At 44.3% G+C, this 19,735-nt stretch overlaps 1 protein-coding gene across 3 annotated transcripts; it reads left to right on the top strand.

The window, feature by feature from the left end:
* Positions 1 to 799: 799 nt before the first annotated feature.
* Positions 800 to 19,735, top strand: LOC118374263 (LHFPL tetraspan subfamily member 4 protein-like). 3 transcript variants are annotated; one of them, XM_035760646.2, is made up of 5 exons: positions 800 to 1,915; positions 12,035 to 12,274; positions 13,042 to 13,058; positions 13,345 to 17,854; positions 17,996 to 19,735. In XM_035760646.2, the coding sequence occupies exons 1-4, from the start codon at positions 1,510 to 1,512 to the stop codon at positions 13,402 to 13,404; spliced, it is 723 nt and encodes a 240-aa protein (XP_035616539.1). In that variant the 5' UTR covers positions 800 to 1,509; the 3' UTR covers positions 13,405 to 17,854; positions 17,996 to 19,735. The 3 variants fall into 3 exon arrangements, with proteins under 3 accessions (XP_035616539.1, XP_035616538.1, XP_052340747.1); XM_035760645.2 differs by having other exon boundaries at positions 13,042 to 13,070; positions 13,345 to 17,827; XM_052484787.1 differs by having other exon boundaries at positions 13,042 to 13,070.

Here is a 19,735-nt window from a genome sequence, read left to right as displayed (position 1 = left end):
GTGTGTGTGTGTGTGTGTGTGTGTGTGTGTGTGTGTGTGTGTGTGTGTGTGTGTGTGTGTCAACATGGTGGGGGTGCAGTGGAACTCCATTGGCTATGTTCTGTTTGTTTGTTAAACCATGTGGATAAAACGTGTGTGCAGTCTCAGGTGGAAGCCTCTGACCGATTTTAGACGTTCTAGGCTTTTCCTAATGCACAGATGATTCTGATCCTCCTGTTATTCTCTTATCAACATATATGAAGCATGCCTCCATTCGTAAAACAGTATGTAGGCCTACTGAGTCATGACCTCTTGTCCTAGATATTCATGGAAATGGCAGTGCCAGATGAATTTTCCTTAATAGCTTTGAGAGCTATTAAGGGTTCAGTGGTTGGGTTAAATGACACATTTCAGTTGAATGCATTCAGTTGTACAACTGACCTGGTTATCCCCCTTTCCCCTCTCCCTAACAATATTTAACAAGATTCAAACAGCATATTAAATCCAACCACTACCCATTTTACTTGCTGATGGACACCTGACAATGGATCGTGTTGATTACCATCATTAGAAAAATACATATTCTGCCTTCTGTGGTCCGGCCTATGTCTAATAGAAAATGGTCAACCTAAACCTGAAATAAAATAAAATTACGCTTCTTTCTGCATACTAACAACCGTTACAATTATATTAAAATAATAAGTAGGAGTGGGGAATGTTTTTCATGCAAATCCATATATTGTGCGGTACAGTGCACGCGCCGTCATCAACAGTGCTCAGCATCTTCTGAGAGCTGCGCGAGGGAGAGAAGAGGAGGAAGAGGGGGTGAGACGGGGAAAGGGCGCAAGACAAACAGGGGAAATCACAATAATGGAGTGGCGGCGGAAGAGGTTGGTTTCGCGAGCTCGGACTCTTCATATTTGACATTTACATTTTCTGTAAATTGAATCTAAATTCTGTTTTAACGGGTTGTGCACCGATATCTCCAGTAGCCTAGCTCACCTAGCTCAAGAAGCCCTCCACAGATGCAGCAAATGCTACACGTAAACGGGGGATCCACCACTGGCACTAGGCAACGGTTTATCAATTCTGGTGGGCTTGAATTAGAATACTAAAGGACATATTTTGAAGGTAGCATTGGTTGAGTAGATTACAAAACCATTGACCGTTTTACTGTGAAATATTGTATTTTGGACTCTACTTGTTTTTTCCAAAAAGGAAATTTTATGTTATGTTATAAATGATTAATTAACAGTATATCTATTCATGTCTAATTTCAACGATGTGTAACCATGTAGGTTCGCAGGTTGAATGTACAATGTTTTGGTAAATTAAAATAAAGGCTAGTTAATAATAACAACAACAATAATAATAATAATAAATCAATGTCTTTGAAATGGATTTCTTCTGAAAAGCTACATTGCTACCAAATGACAAGCACACATTTGGGAACTCGTGGAAACAACCAGAGACGAGCAAAAACTGTGAGTGAGTCACTGAAATAAACTAAAGAAACCTATAGTGGAAAACATGTTGCCTTCACAAGAAGCCGCCAAGATTTACCATGAAAACTACATGCGGAACTCCCGTGCCATCGGAGTACTCTGGGCGATATTCACCATATGCTTTGCCATCATCAACGTGGTTGTCTTCATTCAGCCCTACTGGATCGGGGACAGCGTGAGCACGCCGCAGGTGGGTTACTTCGGTTTGTTTCACCAGTGCGTTGGGAGTGGACCGCCCAACCGAGAGCTCGACTGCACGGGCAGCTTTACTGAGTTCAGCTCCATCCCCTCCGGTGCCTTCAAAGCCGCCTCGTTCTTTGTACTGATGTCCATGATTCTGATTCTGGGCTGCATCGCCTGTATGGCGCTCTTCTTCTTCTGCAACACCGCCAGCGTCTACAAGACCTGTGCCTGGATGCAGCTCCTATGTGGTATGTATAAAACCAATGGAAATTCAGTTACACAATCTTGTTCCAGCCATTTAATCACAGACATTCATGCAGGCACTGATTTAATTTAAGGAAATATCATTGCCTGATGATAAACTGCCCCTGCAATTGGATATTTATGACATTCTCATTGCGTTCTAAAGAGGATTATCTGTATCTGCAGATAGGATGTATGATCTATGTTTGATTCATTCATCAATTCAATCAGTTAGATAGTGTTCTAGTGCCAAATCTCCAGGTGACCTATTGGATTGTGGAGGATTTGGGTTGATGAGATTACAATGTGTTAATGTGTTTTTAAATAATATTTGGGGGTATGATTTTCACTGGTATCTCCACAGATGACTGAAAACACATGGATCTGCAACACTGGTTACATGTTACATGCAAACAACCTTGTCAAAACATACTGCTTGTACTGTTATTATTGCTAAGGATGTTGGGTTGGATCGAGAGGCAGATTAGATTCACCTCGCCACAAAAAAAAAATGTTACTTCACATTTCTACACAGATCCAGGCTCAGCTGGCTTACTGGCAGTGGAAGTTGTGTCTCATCATGTAGAATCTGTCTGCGGTACCATTGTCTCTCAGTCATGAGTCATGGAGCTGTGGGAGGAAGACAGAATTCCTATAGGCTGCCACAATCACCCACATTGAGCTCATGAGATTGCAGATGAAGCATTCATTTGCTCAACAAATCGATCTCAAAAACAGGCAACACACAACAAAAGGCCTCCTTGTGTTGGGGTAGATGTATTCGTTCAACCAGAACCTAACCACAGAGAGTTGCCCTTCTCATAAATAGAAAATGAGACTTATCATTTTCCGGGATATGAAAATTGGGTGTGTCTATATGGAACTAAATTCACTCACTCCCACTCAGATCTATACATCTAGGAGCTTCCAGGGCAGGTATAACTTGATCAGTGTGATATACACCAACGTGTGGGAGTAAGATTACCACACCAGTCAGCAAACTGAGAGAAGAGAAATATCAGCAGTTTATTCACTTTCTATTGTTGTTTTCTTTATCTGCCCACTCTCCTTTCTGATCTGCAGAGTCAGTTTCGCAGGTTGGAAGAACGATCAATCAGCAAGATGGAGAAACAGTTTCCATGACATACTCTCTTCTCTTAGGATGCCGGAACACTCACTGTATGCACTCTTATGAAATGAGACAAAAAAACATGCATGAAGATATCAATGCTGTTATTCACAAAGCAAGTGCACACACCTGGGTCTATTTATCTGACCATCTCTGTGTTTGCGATTGAGTCCCTTTCCCATTCCCAGTTTCTGATGGATCAACTCTATTTCGGTACAGGCCTTGTGATGAGGCTGCCTTGTGTACAGGTGAGAGGCCTGATGGTGTTGGCTATGAGAGGCCTGATACTGTTGGCAATGGGAGGCCTGGTGGCTTTGGCTATGAAAGGCCTGATACTGTTTGCTATGGGAGGCCTGATACTGTTGGCTATGAGAGGCTTGATAGTGTTTGCTATGAGAGACCTGACGGTGTTGGCTATGAGAGGCCTGATGGTGTTGGCTATGAGAGCCCTCATAGTGTTGCTTATGGCAGGCCTGATAATGTTGGTTATGGGCCTAATGCTCTCTCACTACTGAGGAGATGCTAGTTTAATAAGCTGTTGTATCCTGGGCCGTGACAGTGTGTGGTGCCAACAGTGGGCTGGAGCTGGGCAGAGGAATAAGAGGACCACCTGCTTCTCCCAGTGCCCATTGGGACTACCATCATACCCCATGATTCTCCTCCCAATGTCCATGGGGACTACCATCATACCCCATGGTTCCCCATGATTCTCCTCCCAATGTCCATGGGGACTACCATCATACCCCATGGTTCCCCATGATTCTCCTCCCAATGTCCATGGGGACTACCATCATACCCCATGGTTCCCCATGATTCTCCTCCCAATGTCCATGGGGACTACCATCATACCCCATGGTTCTCCATGGTTCTCCTCCCAATGTGCATGGGGACTACCATCATACCCCATGATTCTCCTCCCAGTGCCCATTGAGACTACCATCATACCCCATGGATCTCCTCCCAATGTGCATGGGGACTACCATCATACCCCATGATTCTCCTCCCAGTGCCCATTGAGACTACCATCATACCCCATGGATCTCCTCCCAATGTGCATGGGGACTACCATCATACCCCATGATTCTCCTCCCAGTGCCCATTGAGACTACCATACCCCATGGTTCTCCTCTTTAGTCAGGAGAGGTCAATGTTATATATACAAAACCATAAACTGTACTGTTCTCCCATTCTCCCTTTGCAGCTACATCGTGGACAGAGAAGTTAGATGACAAGACAGAACATAATGACTCAGCTTTTCTTTCTCTCTTTCTCAGTGAGTTGATATGACATGATCTCTGCACCGTCTGTCCTGCTCCACTCTCTCGCTCTCCGAGCAGCGTTCTAGAACAGCAGAGCCGGCGACCGCTCCCTTAAGTCTTTTCACGGGTGCCCTGCAACTGTGTTAGACGGCAGCAGGAGAAATCACACATTCCATTCCAAACACATCGAGAGAGGGATGGAGAGCATACGGACAAAAATAGAAACAGACAAAATCACAGAGCCATGAAAGTGTAGTAAAAAATTGCGTAGTAGAAGTAATATTTCCACTACAGTACATAATTACAAAAGGATAGCCTGATTTCTATGGGCTGGTGGTTTCCAACTCTATTTCTCATCTCCCTCCATCAACTCATCCCTCCAATAATTTCCTGACCCTGTTTCTCTAAAAGATTCAACTCTGCTCGGTGTACTACTAGCTATTCATGTAGCAGCATATCATATGCCTGTTCAGTTACTTCAGGGTCTTACTACTGTTTCTGGCACTGAACAAAGTCCTGAAACGGACATCTAAGGCCATGATACACTGGCAATCCAATGAGGTAATATTGATGAGCAATATTGCTGGCAATGGAGTGAGGTGAGACACTGTAGCAATGATGAGCGATGTGCACATGGACATGAATAATAGATTTCATATGAAGAAGCACATATCAATTTCCCTATTTATTTACTAATCTACTATAGCTTGTTGTTGCCAGTTGACTGACACATCGGTACTGAAATGTATCAGCTAGCAAACAAGCAACAAAGAGGTGTTGCCGCTGCCCTGGGCATCCACTCAATCTACTGCCAGTCAAGTCAATGGCAACGCAGACATAAAGATAACTAGATTTAGAAAACGTTTTACATCACAAATCTAATCTAGGAAGTATAAATGGTATTCGTCAGGCTAGCCAGCTAGTTAAACATACAAAAACAATCTAAAACTAATTGTAAATCATGGCTAGCTAGCTAGCGAATTAGCCTGTTTGTCCCATTGACTTAGCATAGATTGTGGCTAGCATGCTAATAGATTAGCATGCGCACCACTGCAGATATTTTCGGCAGTAAATAACATTTTACTGCAGTGGGCTAAATCAGGATCACACATAGTGATTATTGGTAGACTTATACAAGGGATAAGGTGGGAGTAAAGCACACTGTGTGCTAGCTTAGCCATCTAGTCCTGAGGAGTTCTCCGGGACACAACAGATGGAAGGCTGTGGTCGACACCGTGTGCTAGCTTGTGCTAGCTTGTGCTAGCTTGCGGAGTCGCTAACTAGCGTTCATATAGGAACCAACGGGGTGCTCGAGGGGTCGTTCATGCAGGAACCAATGGGATTCTCGAGGAGGGATTGTTCGTGAAGAAAACTATGGGATGCTTTAGGGGGTTGTGTTCCTGAAGATGCAGGAATGCCCACATGCAGGAATGCCACGAATTGTGGGCTGCAGTTGCACACTATTGACCATTGCTGGCAACATTACTCAGCAATATTTCCTCTCAAAGTTGCCAATATATCATGGCCTTCAGAGAGAGAAGAGAAAAGGAAGCAGCAGTTTCTACAGGATGTGTATATTGTAGTATTTTATTGATCACACAAGGCCTGACAATAGACAGGGGATGATCAAACTTTAAGGCGAAGGTAGCAGAGCTATGAAAATTGTTTCATGTTTGGGTTGACCTCTAATCAGATAGAAAACAAGTCCAAGTCGAAACAATGGAAAATGGAATAGAATGAAACTAAATGTGGATCAGCTTTCACATAGCCTGAATGAGAGGAGAAGATCTGAACCAACAGAGCTTGTTGTACAATGGGATTCCCTTCACCAGTGGATCCTTCATGGACAAGAGCTGTAGGCTTCCAAGGGGTGTGTGTTTGAGAATGGCGCTGTACCACTGCGTTAGCAACATAGCCCATGTGTATCTCCCGTTCACCCTGTTCCTCTCGCTCTCGCTCTCCCCATCTATCTCTCTTTTTCTTTCCCTGTCTCTTGCTCTCTTTCAATTTCCATTTAAGGGCTCTATTCGCATGGGAAACATGTTTACATTGGCTAAGCAAGTGAAGTAGATAATAAACAAAGTGAAATAAAGAATAAAACAATTAAAAGTAAGCATTACACTCACAGAAGTTCCAAAATAATAAATACATTTCAAATTTCATATTATCTGTAAGTAGTTAAAGTGCAAAAGGGAAAAAATACCGGTTGCTCTTTTCTTGTGGCGACAGGTCACCAGTCTTGCTGCTGTGAAGGTATTTCACCCAATAGGTATAGGAGTTTCTCAAAATTGGATTTGTTTTCTAATTCTTTGTGGGTCTGTGTAATCTGAGGAAATATGTGTTTCTAATATGGTCATACATTTGGCAGGAGGTTAGGAAGTGCAGCTCAGTTTCCACCACATTTTGTGGGCAGTGTGTACATAACCTGTCTTCTCTTGAGAGCCAAGTCTGCCTACGGCGGTCTGTTTTGTGTTTGTAAACAGAGCCCCAGCACCAGCTTGCTTAGGGGACTCTTCTCCAGGTTCATCTCTCTTTAGCTGATCGTTTTGTTATGGAAGGTTTGCTCTGTATAAGTGCATGCAGGTGAAAGTGTTTTCCATAAGGTTGCAAAGGGAGGTGTTGTAAGAGTTAGTTTACATAGAAATAAAAAGAGGAGAGTTTATGCCGGGGGATTACATTTAAATTTTAGTCATTTTGCAGATGCTCTTATCCAGAGAAACTTACAATGCATTTAGAAATTATTCATACTCCTCTACACACAATACCCCATAATGACAAAGTGAAAACATGTTTTTGGAAATGTTTGCATTTTTATTGAAAATGAAATACAGAAATATCTCATATCTCACCCCTGAGTCATTTTACCTGTTAGAATCACCTTTGGCAGTGATTACAGTTGTGAATCTTTCTGGGTAAGTCTCTTAAGAGCTTTGCACACCTGGATTGTTCAATACTTGCACATTATTCTTAAATTATACAAGCCATTTTAAAGTCTTGCCATTGATTTTCAAGCTGATTAAGTCAAAACTGTAGCTCATTTACTTAACATTCAAATCACTCAACATTTCCCAGGGAGGCTAGGGAGACCACGTAGGCCGGAGAGGCCAGTAGGCCAGGGAGACTGTGGAGACCGGGGGGGGGGCAGGGAGGCTCGTGAGGCCAGGGAGGCCACTCACTAGTGAACCAAACCTCAGGAGAAGCTTTACAGGGCTGACCGAGGAGGAGAAAGACAATTCCTATAGAACAGAGCCCCAAAAACACACCATGCCCCAAAAACACACAAAGCCCAAGAAACACACCAAGCCCTAGAAACACACCAAGCCCCAAAAACACACCAAGCCCCAAAAACATCCCAAGCCCTAGAAACACACAAGTCTCAGAAACACACCAAGCCCTAGAAACACCCCACGCCCCAGAAACACACCAAGCCCTAGAAACACCCCAACCCCCAGAAACACACCAAGCCCCAGAAACACACCAAGCCCTAGAAACACCCCAAGCCCTAGAAACACCCCAAGCCCCAGAAACACACCAAGCCCCAGAAACACACCAGACCCTAGAAACACCCCAAGCCCTAGAAACACCCCAAGCCCCAGAAACACACCAAGCCCCAGAAACACACCAAGCCCTAGAAACACACAAGGCCCTAGAAACACCCAAAGCCCTAGAAACACCCCAAGCCCCAGAAACACCCCAAGCCCCAGAAACACACCAAGCCCCAGAAACACACCAAGCCCTAGAAACACCCCAAGCCCCAGAAACACACCAAGCCCCAGAAACACACCAGGCCCTAGAAACACCCCAAGTCCTAGAAACACACCAAGTCCTAGTAACACAACAGCATCAGAGAAAAAGGGTATTGTTTCACCTCAAAGGCATCCTCTCTACAGGCAGCAAATGACTGTTATCCAAACATGTTGGGAAAAGAAGAGCCCTTGAGAATGCACACCGGGAGAGGGGAGGGGGTGTAAATTAGAATATCTATTATAGTCAAAATTTAGTACAGGCTTGTCTACATTTAGCAAAGTTATTATTGTAGAGTTTCAGTCGTGTCTTTTCATCTCTCTGTCTGTCTGTCTTTCTGTGCATTTGTCTGCGGTTGCATAATGCCATCTTTATCAACCAGAATTTTCCATTGATGGACGAGCTGTTTGGTCATTTTATTTAACCAGGCAAGTCAGTTAAGAACAGATTCTTATTCACAATGACGGCCTTCCCCGGTCAAACCCAGACGACGCTGGGCCAATTGTGCGCCACCCTATGGGACTCCCAATCACAGCCTCTTGCACTGAGATGCATTGTCTTAGACTACTGCACCACTCGGGAGCTAATGATGGGAGCGAATGACGGGAGGCCGTGTGTTTGGTAATGACGGGAGGCCGTGTGTTTGGTAATGACGGGAGGCCCAGTGTTTGACTCTGCTCAGCAGTATTGTGCACATGGGAGGCCCAGTGTTTGGTAATGATGGGAGGCCCAGTGTTTGGCTCTGCTCAGCAGTATTTTGCATATGGGAGGCTGTGTATTTGGTAATGATGGGAGGCCGTGTGTTTGGTAATGATGGGAGGCCCAGTATTTGGCTCTGCTCAGCAGTATTTTGCATATGGGAGGCTGTGTGTTTGGTAATGATGGGAAGCCCAGTGTTTGGTAATAATGGGAGGTCCAGTGTTTGGCTCTGCTCAGCAGTATTGTGCATATGGGAGGCTGTGTGTTTGGTAATGATGGGAGGCCCAGTGTTTGGCTCTGCTCAGCAGTATTGTGCATATAAGAGGCTGTCTTACAGGCTCACTACTATGACATCAGCAGAGAGTTTGGAGTGAGCTCAGCAGTGGAAGCAGCAGCAGCAGCAAGGCTGGGGCGGGCGATTCAGGGACTGAGGGACAGGAGAATGAGAGAGAGGTGGGGACTCAGAGGCCCAGAGCTGAAAGATAAGAAGCAGTAAGAACATCAGCAGAAAATATCCTGTTCCACCCCACCAACTCCCTGAGAGCCAGGAACAGGGATCTTACTTACTCTCTCACTCAAGGAATAGTGACTCATGACTTCATAATGTCAAGGCTTATGTCTTCTTTTCTGACTACTCATCCTGAATATATCCTGAATCTGCTGCTCTGTCGATAGATGCATACATTCAGTCTAAATCTGTTTTCTTAGAAGTCGTTTGCGTGACATCAAAACTACAGGCGTTGTACAACACAAATTAATCAGCGATTGGATTGTCTCTAACAAATCAGAGTTTTGAAGCTGATAACGTCATCGGTTTTTGGGACCAATCAGAATGGTCAGAATGTGTTCGCAATTTAGAAGTCGTCAGGGAAGGAGGCAAATCCAGAATCATGGTGGAGAAGAAATGTCAGTGGGCTTGGCATTTGGCTGTCGCGATGTGGATGGTTATGTCTCCACCATGTCTCCACTATGTCTCCACCATGTCTCCACTATGTCTCCACTATGTCTCCACCATGTCTGCACCATGTCTCCACTATGTCTCCACTATGTCTCCACATTGTCTCCACTATGTCTCCACCATGTCTCCACCATGTCTCCACTATGTCTCCACTATGTCTCCACATTGTCTCCACTATGTCTCCACCATGTCTCCACTATTTCTCCACTATGTCTCCACCATGTCTCCACCATGTCTCCACCATGTCTCCACTATGTCTCCACCATGTCTCCACCTCCACTATGTCTCCACCTCCACCGTGTCTCCACTATGTCTCCACCATGTCTCCACTATTTCTCCACTATGTCTCCACCATGTCTCCACTATTTCTCCACTATGTCTCCACCATGTCTCCACCATGTCTCCACCATGTCTCCACTATGTCTCCACCATGTCTCCACCTCCACCATGTCTCCACCTCCTCCATGTCTCCACTATGTCTCCACCATGTCTCCACTATTTCTCCACTATGTCTCCACCATGTCTCCACTATTTCTCCACTATGTCTCCACCATGTCTCCACCATGTCTCCACTATGTCTCCACCATGTCTCCACCTCCACCATGTCTCCACCTCCACCATGTCTCCACCTCCACCATGTCTCCACTATTTCTCCACTATGTCTCCACCATGTCTCCACTATGTCTCCACTATGTCTCCACTATGTCTCCACATTGTCTCCACTATGTCTCCACCATGTCTCCACTATTTCTCCACTATGTCTCCACCATGTCTCCACCATGTCTCCACCATGTCTCCACTATGTCTCCACCATGTCTCCACCTCCACCATGTCTCCACCTCCACCATGTCTCCACTATGTCTCCACATTGTCTCCACTATGTCTCCACCATGTCTCCACCATGTCTCCACTATGTCTCCACTATGTCTCCACATTGTCTCCACTATGTCTCCACCATGTCTCCACTATTTCTCCACTATGTCTCCACCATGTCTCCACCATGTCTCCACCATGTCTCCACTATGTCTCCACCATGTCTCCACCTCCACCATGTCTCCACCTCCACCATGTCTCCACTATGTCTCCACCATGTCTCCACTATGTCTCCACCATGTCTCCACTATTTCTCCACTATGTCTCCACCATGTCTCCACTATGTCCTTCTGTAGCTCAGTTGGTAGAGCATGGCGCTTGTAACGCCAGGGTAGTGGGTTCAATCCCCGGGACCACCCATACGTAGAATGTATGCACACATGACTGTAAGTCGCTTTGGATAAAAGCGTCTGCTAAATGGCATATATTATTATATTATTATATATTATTATTATTATATATTATGTCTCCACCATGTCTCCACCTCCACCATATCTCCACCTCCACCATGTCTCCACTATGTCTCCACCATGTCTCCACTATTTCTCCACTATGTCTCCACCATGTCTCCACCATGTCTCCACCTCCACCATGTCTCCACCATGTCTCCACCATGTCTCCACCATGTCTCCACCTCCATCATGTCTCCACCATGTCTCCACCATGTCTCCACCATGTCTCCACCTCCACTATGTCTCCACTATGTCTCCACCTCCACCATGTCTCCACCATGTCTCCATCATGTCTCCACTATGTCTCCAACATGTCTCCACTATGTCTCCACCATGTCTCCACTATTTCTCCACCATGTCTCCACCTCCACTATGTCTCCACTATGTCTCCACCTCCACCATGTCTCCACCATGTCTCCATCATGTCTCCACTATTTCTCCACTATGTCTCCACCATGTCTCCACCATGTCTCCACCTCCACCATGTCTCCACCATGTCTCCACCATGTCTCCACCATGTCTCCACCTCCACCATGTCTCCACCATGTCTCCACCATGTCTCCACCATGTCTCCACCATGTCTCCACCATGTCTCCACCATGTCTCCACCTCCATCATGTCTCCACCATGTCTCCACCATGTCTCCACCATGTCTCCACCTCCACTATGTCTCCACCTCCACCATGTCTCCACCATGTCTCCATCATGTCTCCACTATGTCTCCAACATGTCTCCACCATGTATGTTATAAAACATTATTGCAATTACAGTTACGTTTTGTTATCCAACACCCATTGCCTACACTGTATTTGTACTTGCTGTGACTGGCCTTGATTTCAATTATAGAATAAAGTTTAACTTACCTCTCTCTCTCTCTCTCTCTCTCTCTCTCTCTCTCTCTCTCTCTCTCTCTCTCTCTCTCTCTGTCTCTCTCTCTCTCTCTCTCTCTCTCTCTCTCTGTCTCTCTCTCTCTCTCTCTCTCTCTCTCTTCTCTCCACCCCCCCCCCCAGCTGTATGCCTGGTGTTGGGCTGTATAATCTTTCCGAACGGCTGGGATGCGGAGGTGGTGCGGGACCTGTGTGGGGAGGAGACGGGGAAGTATACACTGGGTAACTGCTCTGTCCGCTGGGCTTATATCCTGGCTATTATGGGCATCCTGGACGCCCTGATCCTGTCCTTCCTGGCCTTCGTTTTGGGGAACAGACAGAACGACATGTTCCTGGAGGAACTCAAGGCTGACAACCATAAAGGTGAGGGATAGTTTAGGATAGAAGTCTATGTGTGAAATGGCTCTCTTTTCTCTATACATTGGGTTCTGGTCAAAAGTAGTGCACTCAGGAAGATGGGGTCATTTCAGACACACACAAGCAATCACCAAAACCCATCTATAATTAATCAACACTAAATGGACGTTGATTTCCAAAGTCAGATGTGTTTTCCTCTATATAGACAAGAGATAGATTGCACAACCGGCCCTCGTAGTTGACATATTGTCGTAATGATAAAATAGGATCTGGTATTGTAATTCAGTTAGTGTAGCCTATTGCACTCACCATGGAACTGCATGAAAGAGGGTAGGAATGTCCACCCAAAGTCTGTTCTCACTGTTTGCACAGGATTGCATCAGACTGGTCTGTCCATATTGACTGATCAGAACAGGGAGATGTTCATTCAGGGGACTTTTGAAGAGACTGACGTCAGAACATTGTTAGAAGTCTTCTAACTCATTCTTACAGAAATGTAATAGACCCCTCATGATGTTGTCAACTGTCAGATCAGAGGATTACATCATTTGGTTGGAAAATAGGATTTCTTTGTACCATACTCTCTGTAGTGGTTTCTATGGTTACTCACCAGACTCCAGTGGGATATAGCCTACTCTGCCGTGTCTCTCTCACCGCTCATCTGATTAACCTTGCACTAACTCACTGATAGAGATTATACCATGTGTAATATTTTGAGTTCTGTACAATTAATTACATCCTGCGTACAATAATATTTGACTTTGTTCTTGCAGATTTCGCTGTGTCCAAGGTTAGTGACTTTGTAAGTAAACACTTAACAGTGTCATGACTATGTGCACCGTGGTCTGTGGTTGTTGTCCAGGGCTGTTGTGTAGTGTTGTAGAGGTATCTTTGGCAGTGTTTGTCTCTATGGATAAGTGTGTTTGCCCCGTTACTCCCATCTTGTACAATATATGTTTGTCAGAATAAGCTCCAAGCACTATCTTGTTGTTTATTGTAAAAGGTTTATATATAATGTGTATTATTTCAATATCCTTACATGATGTACTGCTGGGATACTTTTTTCTTGCCTTTAGATTGAGGTCCGGGACAGAAGACGCGACCCAAGGTATGTTGCAGTCCAGAGGTTCCACTGAGGAGCTCCTTGTCTTGGATGACCCCCCCTCTGAGGGGATCCTTGCCTTGGATGACCGCACCCTGAGAGCCTCCTTGTCTTGGATGACCGCACTCTGAGAGCCTCCTTGCCTTGGATGACCCCCCTCTGAGAGCCTCCTTGTCTTGGATGACCCCCCTCTGAGAGGATCCTTGTCTTGGATGACCGCACCCTGAGAGCCTCCTTGTCTTGGATGACCGCACCCTGAGAGCCTCCTTGCCTTGGATGACCCCCCTCTGAGAGCCTCCTTGTCTTGGATGACCGCACCCTGAGAGCCTCCTTGTCTTGGATGACCGCACTCTGAGAGCCTCCTTGTCTTGGATGACCGCACCCTGAGAGCCTCCTTGTCTTGGATGACCACACTCTGAGAGCCTCCTTGTCTTGGATGACCGCACTCTGAGAGCCTCCTTGCCTTGGATGACCGCACTCTGAGGGGATCCTTGCCTTGGATGACCGCACCCTGAGAGCCTCCTTGTCTTGGATGACCACACTCTGAGAGCCTCCTTGTCTTGGATGACCGCACTCTGAGAGCCTCCTTGTCTTGGATGACCCCCCTCTGAGGGGATCCTTGCCTTGGATGACCGCACCCTGAGAGCCTCCTTGCCTTGGATGACCGCACCCTGAGAGCCTCCTTGCCTTGGGTGACCCCCCTCTTAGAGGATCCCTGCCTTGGATGACCCCCCTGAGGAGCCTTGCCTTGCCTTGGATGACCCCCCCTCTGAGGGGATCCTTGCCTTGGATGACCCCCCTCTGAGGGGATCCTTGCCTTGGATGACCCCCCCCCTCTGAGGGGATCCTTACCTTGGATGACCCCCCTCTCCTCTACTCCCTCTCATCCAGTCATCAGGCTAATATCCAACCTGGCTCCATGTTCAGACCACATGTACAGCATTCTGTAATATAAAACTGGGGAGAAACTATATTTTACATAGTATTATGTTGTAAAGTTCATTAACACTACTATAAAAAAATATTATATTTGCATATAAAATGTGTCCAAATGGAACTATACTTTGCAGCTTTACAAAAATAGACCTCTGGGAATTTAGATACTGTCCATACAAGGCAATGTATATCTTTGGAACGGTACAATGAGCAGCAAACTATATAACCCTTCAATGGAAATTTTGTTCAGTGTATTTATACCCTTTGCAAAATGATTTGAGTACAAAAAGTAGAATAAAGCAGAACAAAACAAACATTTTGTAAACATTTAATAGACCCCATAAAACTGAAGCGTTTGGAGTATTTTTAAAAGTATTTACTGTCAAGCAATTAAAAGTAGAGAATATTTTCTGAAATGATTCATCTGAAACAGGGTAGGCTAAAGAAACGATTCATCTGAAACAGGGTAGAATAGAGAAACAGTGTAGACTAAAGAAACAGGGTAGACTAAATAAATGATTAATCTGAAACAGGGTAGGCTAAAGAAATTATTCATCTGAAACAGGGTAGGCTAAAGAAATGATTCATCTGAAACCGGGTAGGCTAAAGAAATGATTCATCTGAAACAGGGTAGGCTAAAGAAATGATTCATCTGAAAAATGGTAGGCTAAAGAAAGGATTAATCTGAAACAGGGTAGAATAGAGAAACAGTATAGACGAAAGAAACAGGGTAGACTAAATAAATTATCTGGTAAACTAGATACAGTAGATGTCAGGAAAACATATTTGAGATATTAGTCCTCTCAGAAGGAAGCCCTGTCTGCTGCATTCCCCTCAGGTCCCTCAGCACCGAGACACTGGGGCCACACGTCTCCACCACACCATCCTAACAGGCTTTCTACTGCACATTGCAGTGACCAACACGCACTGGGCCTGTGTGGATTTAACCTGTTAACCCCACAATGGGGAAAGAATACTGGTAAAAATCATAATCTATGTAGAGGCAGTATTTCTACCAACTTTAAAAAATATATATATATCAAATAGCATCTAGTGAAGAACTACACGTTTACTTCTGGTCCATAATCCTTGCTACACTGTACAGAGTTGTTGTAAATTGAGAAGCTAAATGCTATGTTATTAGGTGGCAGCCAATTCTCAGGAAGCTGTACTGTAGGGGAGAGTGAGGTATGTCTAGGAAACCATACACAAAATAAATCATGTTACTAAATATGTAGGAAGTCTGTGTGAAGGAAGAAACCACATGGAAAAAATGGTAAGCAAGTTAGGTCCCAAAAATTAACAGATTTTCACAAAGTCAAATAAATGTCTTGTCTTACAGGTTTCAGGATGCTTCTATCTAAACCAAAGTAGATCATTTTAAAACTGTTTTATACATCAGTTGGGGTCTATAGAAGCTACAATATGTGGTCCTAAATTTAGCATGAAAGTGCATCTTTGTAGCAATGTGAGCTAATATAGTAAAAAGTGTTGCTTTGGGGTAAATTGTGCCATTTTACCAGGGGCAAGTTGAGCCAATACAAATGATGATTACATTTTCTACGTTTTATGCATAATATGCATAGTATTTTGAAGAGACTTCATATTCATGTGATTTTCAAATGATGAAAAATGCCTTCATCAGTTGGTTTCGGCCACCTCTAGGCCACAACTGAAGTGTTTTCTTCTCAGACGTAATGCAAGGCATATGAGGTTACACCAGGGTCTGAGCCTATGTTAAAAGTGCTTTAAAAAGTACCAAGTGTCATACCAAGAAATATGTCCCTATGCTTACCCTGTTCCTATGCTCTGTTTACGCCATACTGTAAGTAGTGCCAAGAGAACACTGTTTTAGGACAAGCTATGTTTTCAAAATTATTATGGCTACGTGAATTCTGATTATGTCACAACATCTGAAAATATATGCATATATCTTTATTAGGAAAAAAAACAATATTTCATTTGACGTAGTGATGTTAAATGTAAAAGATTCTCAACCCTGCTCTCCACTACTGTAAGACACTAAATCAAATCTAACTACTGTTAGTCCAGAATAGAGCCTTGGGTCTGATCGGACAAAACATTGCTTTTGTAAATATCTGTTTCTCTCCTTTGTGTTGTTATTTTGAGAGCTTGACAACTTGTTTTCCTTAGCTTAATGAGCACACTACTGTACCTACAGATGGGTTACACAACCAGAGACGGTTTACATAACCATAGATGGGTTACATAACCAACAACTCTTTTTTTTCTTCTGGCTCCAAAGTAAGGTTGAGCTCTGAGTGCTGTCTTTGCCCCATCACTCAACTCAGTGGGAGGCCTCTTTGAATTACAGTCAATTAACAGAGTCAAGGAGAACAGTGGGCTTCAACACAAGCACACATAAAGAAACACTGGAATATACAGTCACTGGCCAGTCTATTATTTACCATCTAGTACCGGGTCGGACACCCCCTTTGGATCCAGAATGGCCTGAATTATTTGGGGCATTCTACATGGTGTCAGAAGATTTCCACAGGGATGTTTGTCCTTGCAGACACGATGGCATCACGCAGTTGCTGCGGATTGGACGGCAATACGTTAATTCCATCTCATCCCAAGGATATTCTGCTCTATTGGGTGGAGGTCTGGGGACTGAGTGATCAGGCCACTCAAACTGAACTCACTGTCATGTTCCAGGCCATGTTTCTCCACTCCTCAATTGTCCAGTGTTAGCGATCAAGTGCCAAATGGAGCCACTTCTCCTTGTTTTCAGCTGATAAGAGTGGAACCCGTTGTGATCGTCTGCAATAGCCCATCTGTGACAAGGATCAACGAGTTGGGCATTTTGAGATGCCGCTCTGCACACCACTGTTGTACTGCACCGTTATTTGTCTGTTTGTGGCCACCTGTTAGCTTGCACCATTCTTGCCATTCTCCTTCGACCTCTCATCAACGAGCTGTTTTCGCCAACAGGACGGTCGCTGACTGGATGCTCTTCTTTTAAATCTCTACTATTCTCGATAAACCATAGACACTGTCATGCATGAAAAGCCCAGGAGTGCGGTCATTTCTTATATACTGGATCCGGTGCGCCTGGCACCGATGATCATACCACATTCAAAGTTGCTTAGGTCACTAGTTTTGCCAATTCTAACGTTCAACTGAACAGTACCTGAATGCCTTGATGCCTGTCTACCTGCATTATATAACAAGCCACGGCAACGTGACTCACTGTCTGTCGGAGCAATCAATTTTGGTGAAAAGGGTATCTAATAGACTGGCCGGTGAGTGTATATTACAGATATATCATTTCAACCTGATATCAGTTTGTACTTCTTTTTTTTAATATATCTTACCAACAAAAATGTTGACAATATGTTGGCATCATCTGATACATGTATTCATGACAATCTGTGGATTTGCTGTATATTGAACTATATTGAACTATAATACTGTATACCAGTGGTTCCCAAACTTTTTATAGTCCCGTACCCCTTCAAACATTCAACCTCCAGCTCTGTACCCCCTCTAGCCCCAGGGTCAGCTGTACCCCCTCTAGCACCAGGGTCAGCTGGGTCAGCTGTACCCCTCCTCAGCTGTACCCCCTCTTGCACCAGGGTCAGCTGTACCCCTCCTCCCCAGCTGTACCCCCTCTTGCACCAGGGTCAGCTGTACCCCCTCTAGCAGGGTCAGCTGTACCCCTCTAGCTCAGCTGTACCCCCTCTAGCACCAGGGTCAGCTGTACCCCCTCTAGCCCCAGGGTCAGCTGTACCCCCTCTAGCACCAGGGTCAGCTGTACCCCCTCTAGCCCCAGGGTCAGTGCACTCTCAAATGTTGTTTTTTTTGCCATCATTGTAAGCCTGCCACACACACACTATACAATACATTTATTAAACATAAGAATGAGTGTGAGTTTTTGTCACAACCCGGCTCATGAGAAGTGACAAAGAGCTCTTATAGGACCAGGGAACAAATAATAATATAATAATAATAATTTCTCTTTATTTAACCATCTTACATATAAAACCTTATTTGTTCATCGAAAATTGTGAATAACTTACCACAGGTTAATGAGAAGGGTGTGCTTGAAAGGATGCACACAACTCTGCAATGTTGGGTTGTATTGGAGAAAGTCTCAGTCTTGAATCATTTTCCACACACAGTCTGTGCCTGTATTTAGTTTTCATACTAGTGAGGGCCGAGAATCCACTCTCACATGGGTACGTGGTTGCAAAGGGCATCAGTGTCTTAACAGCACAATTTGTCAAGGCAAGAAACTCTGAGCACAGCCCTATCCAGAAATCTGGCAGTGGCTTCTAATTAAATTACATTTACACAGAATGGCTTGTTGCAATTTCGATGAGGCTCATTGTTCAGATATCGGTAAGTGGACAGGAGGCAGGGCATGAAAGGGATAACGAATACAGTTGTTTGTGTCATTTGTTTCGGGAAAGTACCTGCGTAATTGCACACCCAACTCACTCAGATGCTTCGCTTTTTCACATTTGACTTTGTCCGTAAGCTCTCTCACCCAGATAGGCCAGTCGTGTGAAAAACTCATCCTCATGCAAGCGGTCAGACAAGTGAAAATTATGGTCAGTAAAGAAAACTTTAAGCTCATTTCTCAACTCAAAAAAACGTGTCAATACTTTGCCCCCTGATAACCAGCACACTTCTCTGTATGTTGTAAAAGTGTTACATGGTCGCTGCCCATATCATTACATAATGCAGAAAACAAAGTTAACCATTTTCACTGTAATGTCCAAAACATCTTTGAAGCTGTCAGGCGTTCCCTTGGCAGCAAGAGCCTCTCGGTGGATGCTGCAGTGTAACCAACTGCTTGTTGGTTATTACCACAACACTGTCTCCCTGTCATGGCTTCTGCGCCATCAGTACAGATACCAACATGAGCAGCAGCTACGTCCCACCAGAGAATAAGGGTTCATTTGATTGGAAGTTCATTATTTGACTACGCAACCTGTATTTGGTATTGTGTTGTTATTTTGCTGAACACTAGATGGTTTCATTTTATTTTTGGCAGTGAAACAAGGCTACTCAGGTGAGAGAGAAAAACACCCAGATGTATAGCCCTGTTGGAAAATAAATCTAAATCACATTTCTATTTGGCGACGGCATTGCGTACCCCAGTTTGGGAATACCTGACCGTATACAATATTGTTGAGATTTTCTGCTGACATTTTAGTTGTCTGTGTTATGGAATGAAGCAGTAATGTATTGTGAGATTTTAATGGAAGTGTAATGATGATCATTCATTCTCTCACTTTGTAAAATGTCTTAAACCTAAAAAGGCTAAATTAATTGTTAAGAGTGTTGGTTCAGCAACTACAACAAAACAACAACAATAACAATATCAACTAATCAAGTAACATTTGACCATTGTTTAATGTGTGTCCAAAGACATAAACGTGTCCACATGTTGTACCATT

The sequence above is a fragment of the Oncorhynchus keta genome, chromosome 28, assembly GCF_023373465.1.
Source record: "Oncorhynchus keta strain PuntledgeMale-10-30-2019 chromosome 28, Oket_V2, whole genome shotgun sequence".
Classification (NCBI taxonomy): Eukaryota; Metazoa; Chordata; class Actinopteri; order Salmoniformes; family Salmonidae; genus Oncorhynchus; species Oncorhynchus keta.
The sequence above is the reverse complement of the archived record's forward strand: the minus strand, read 5'-3'. Positions and strand labels throughout refer to the sequence as shown.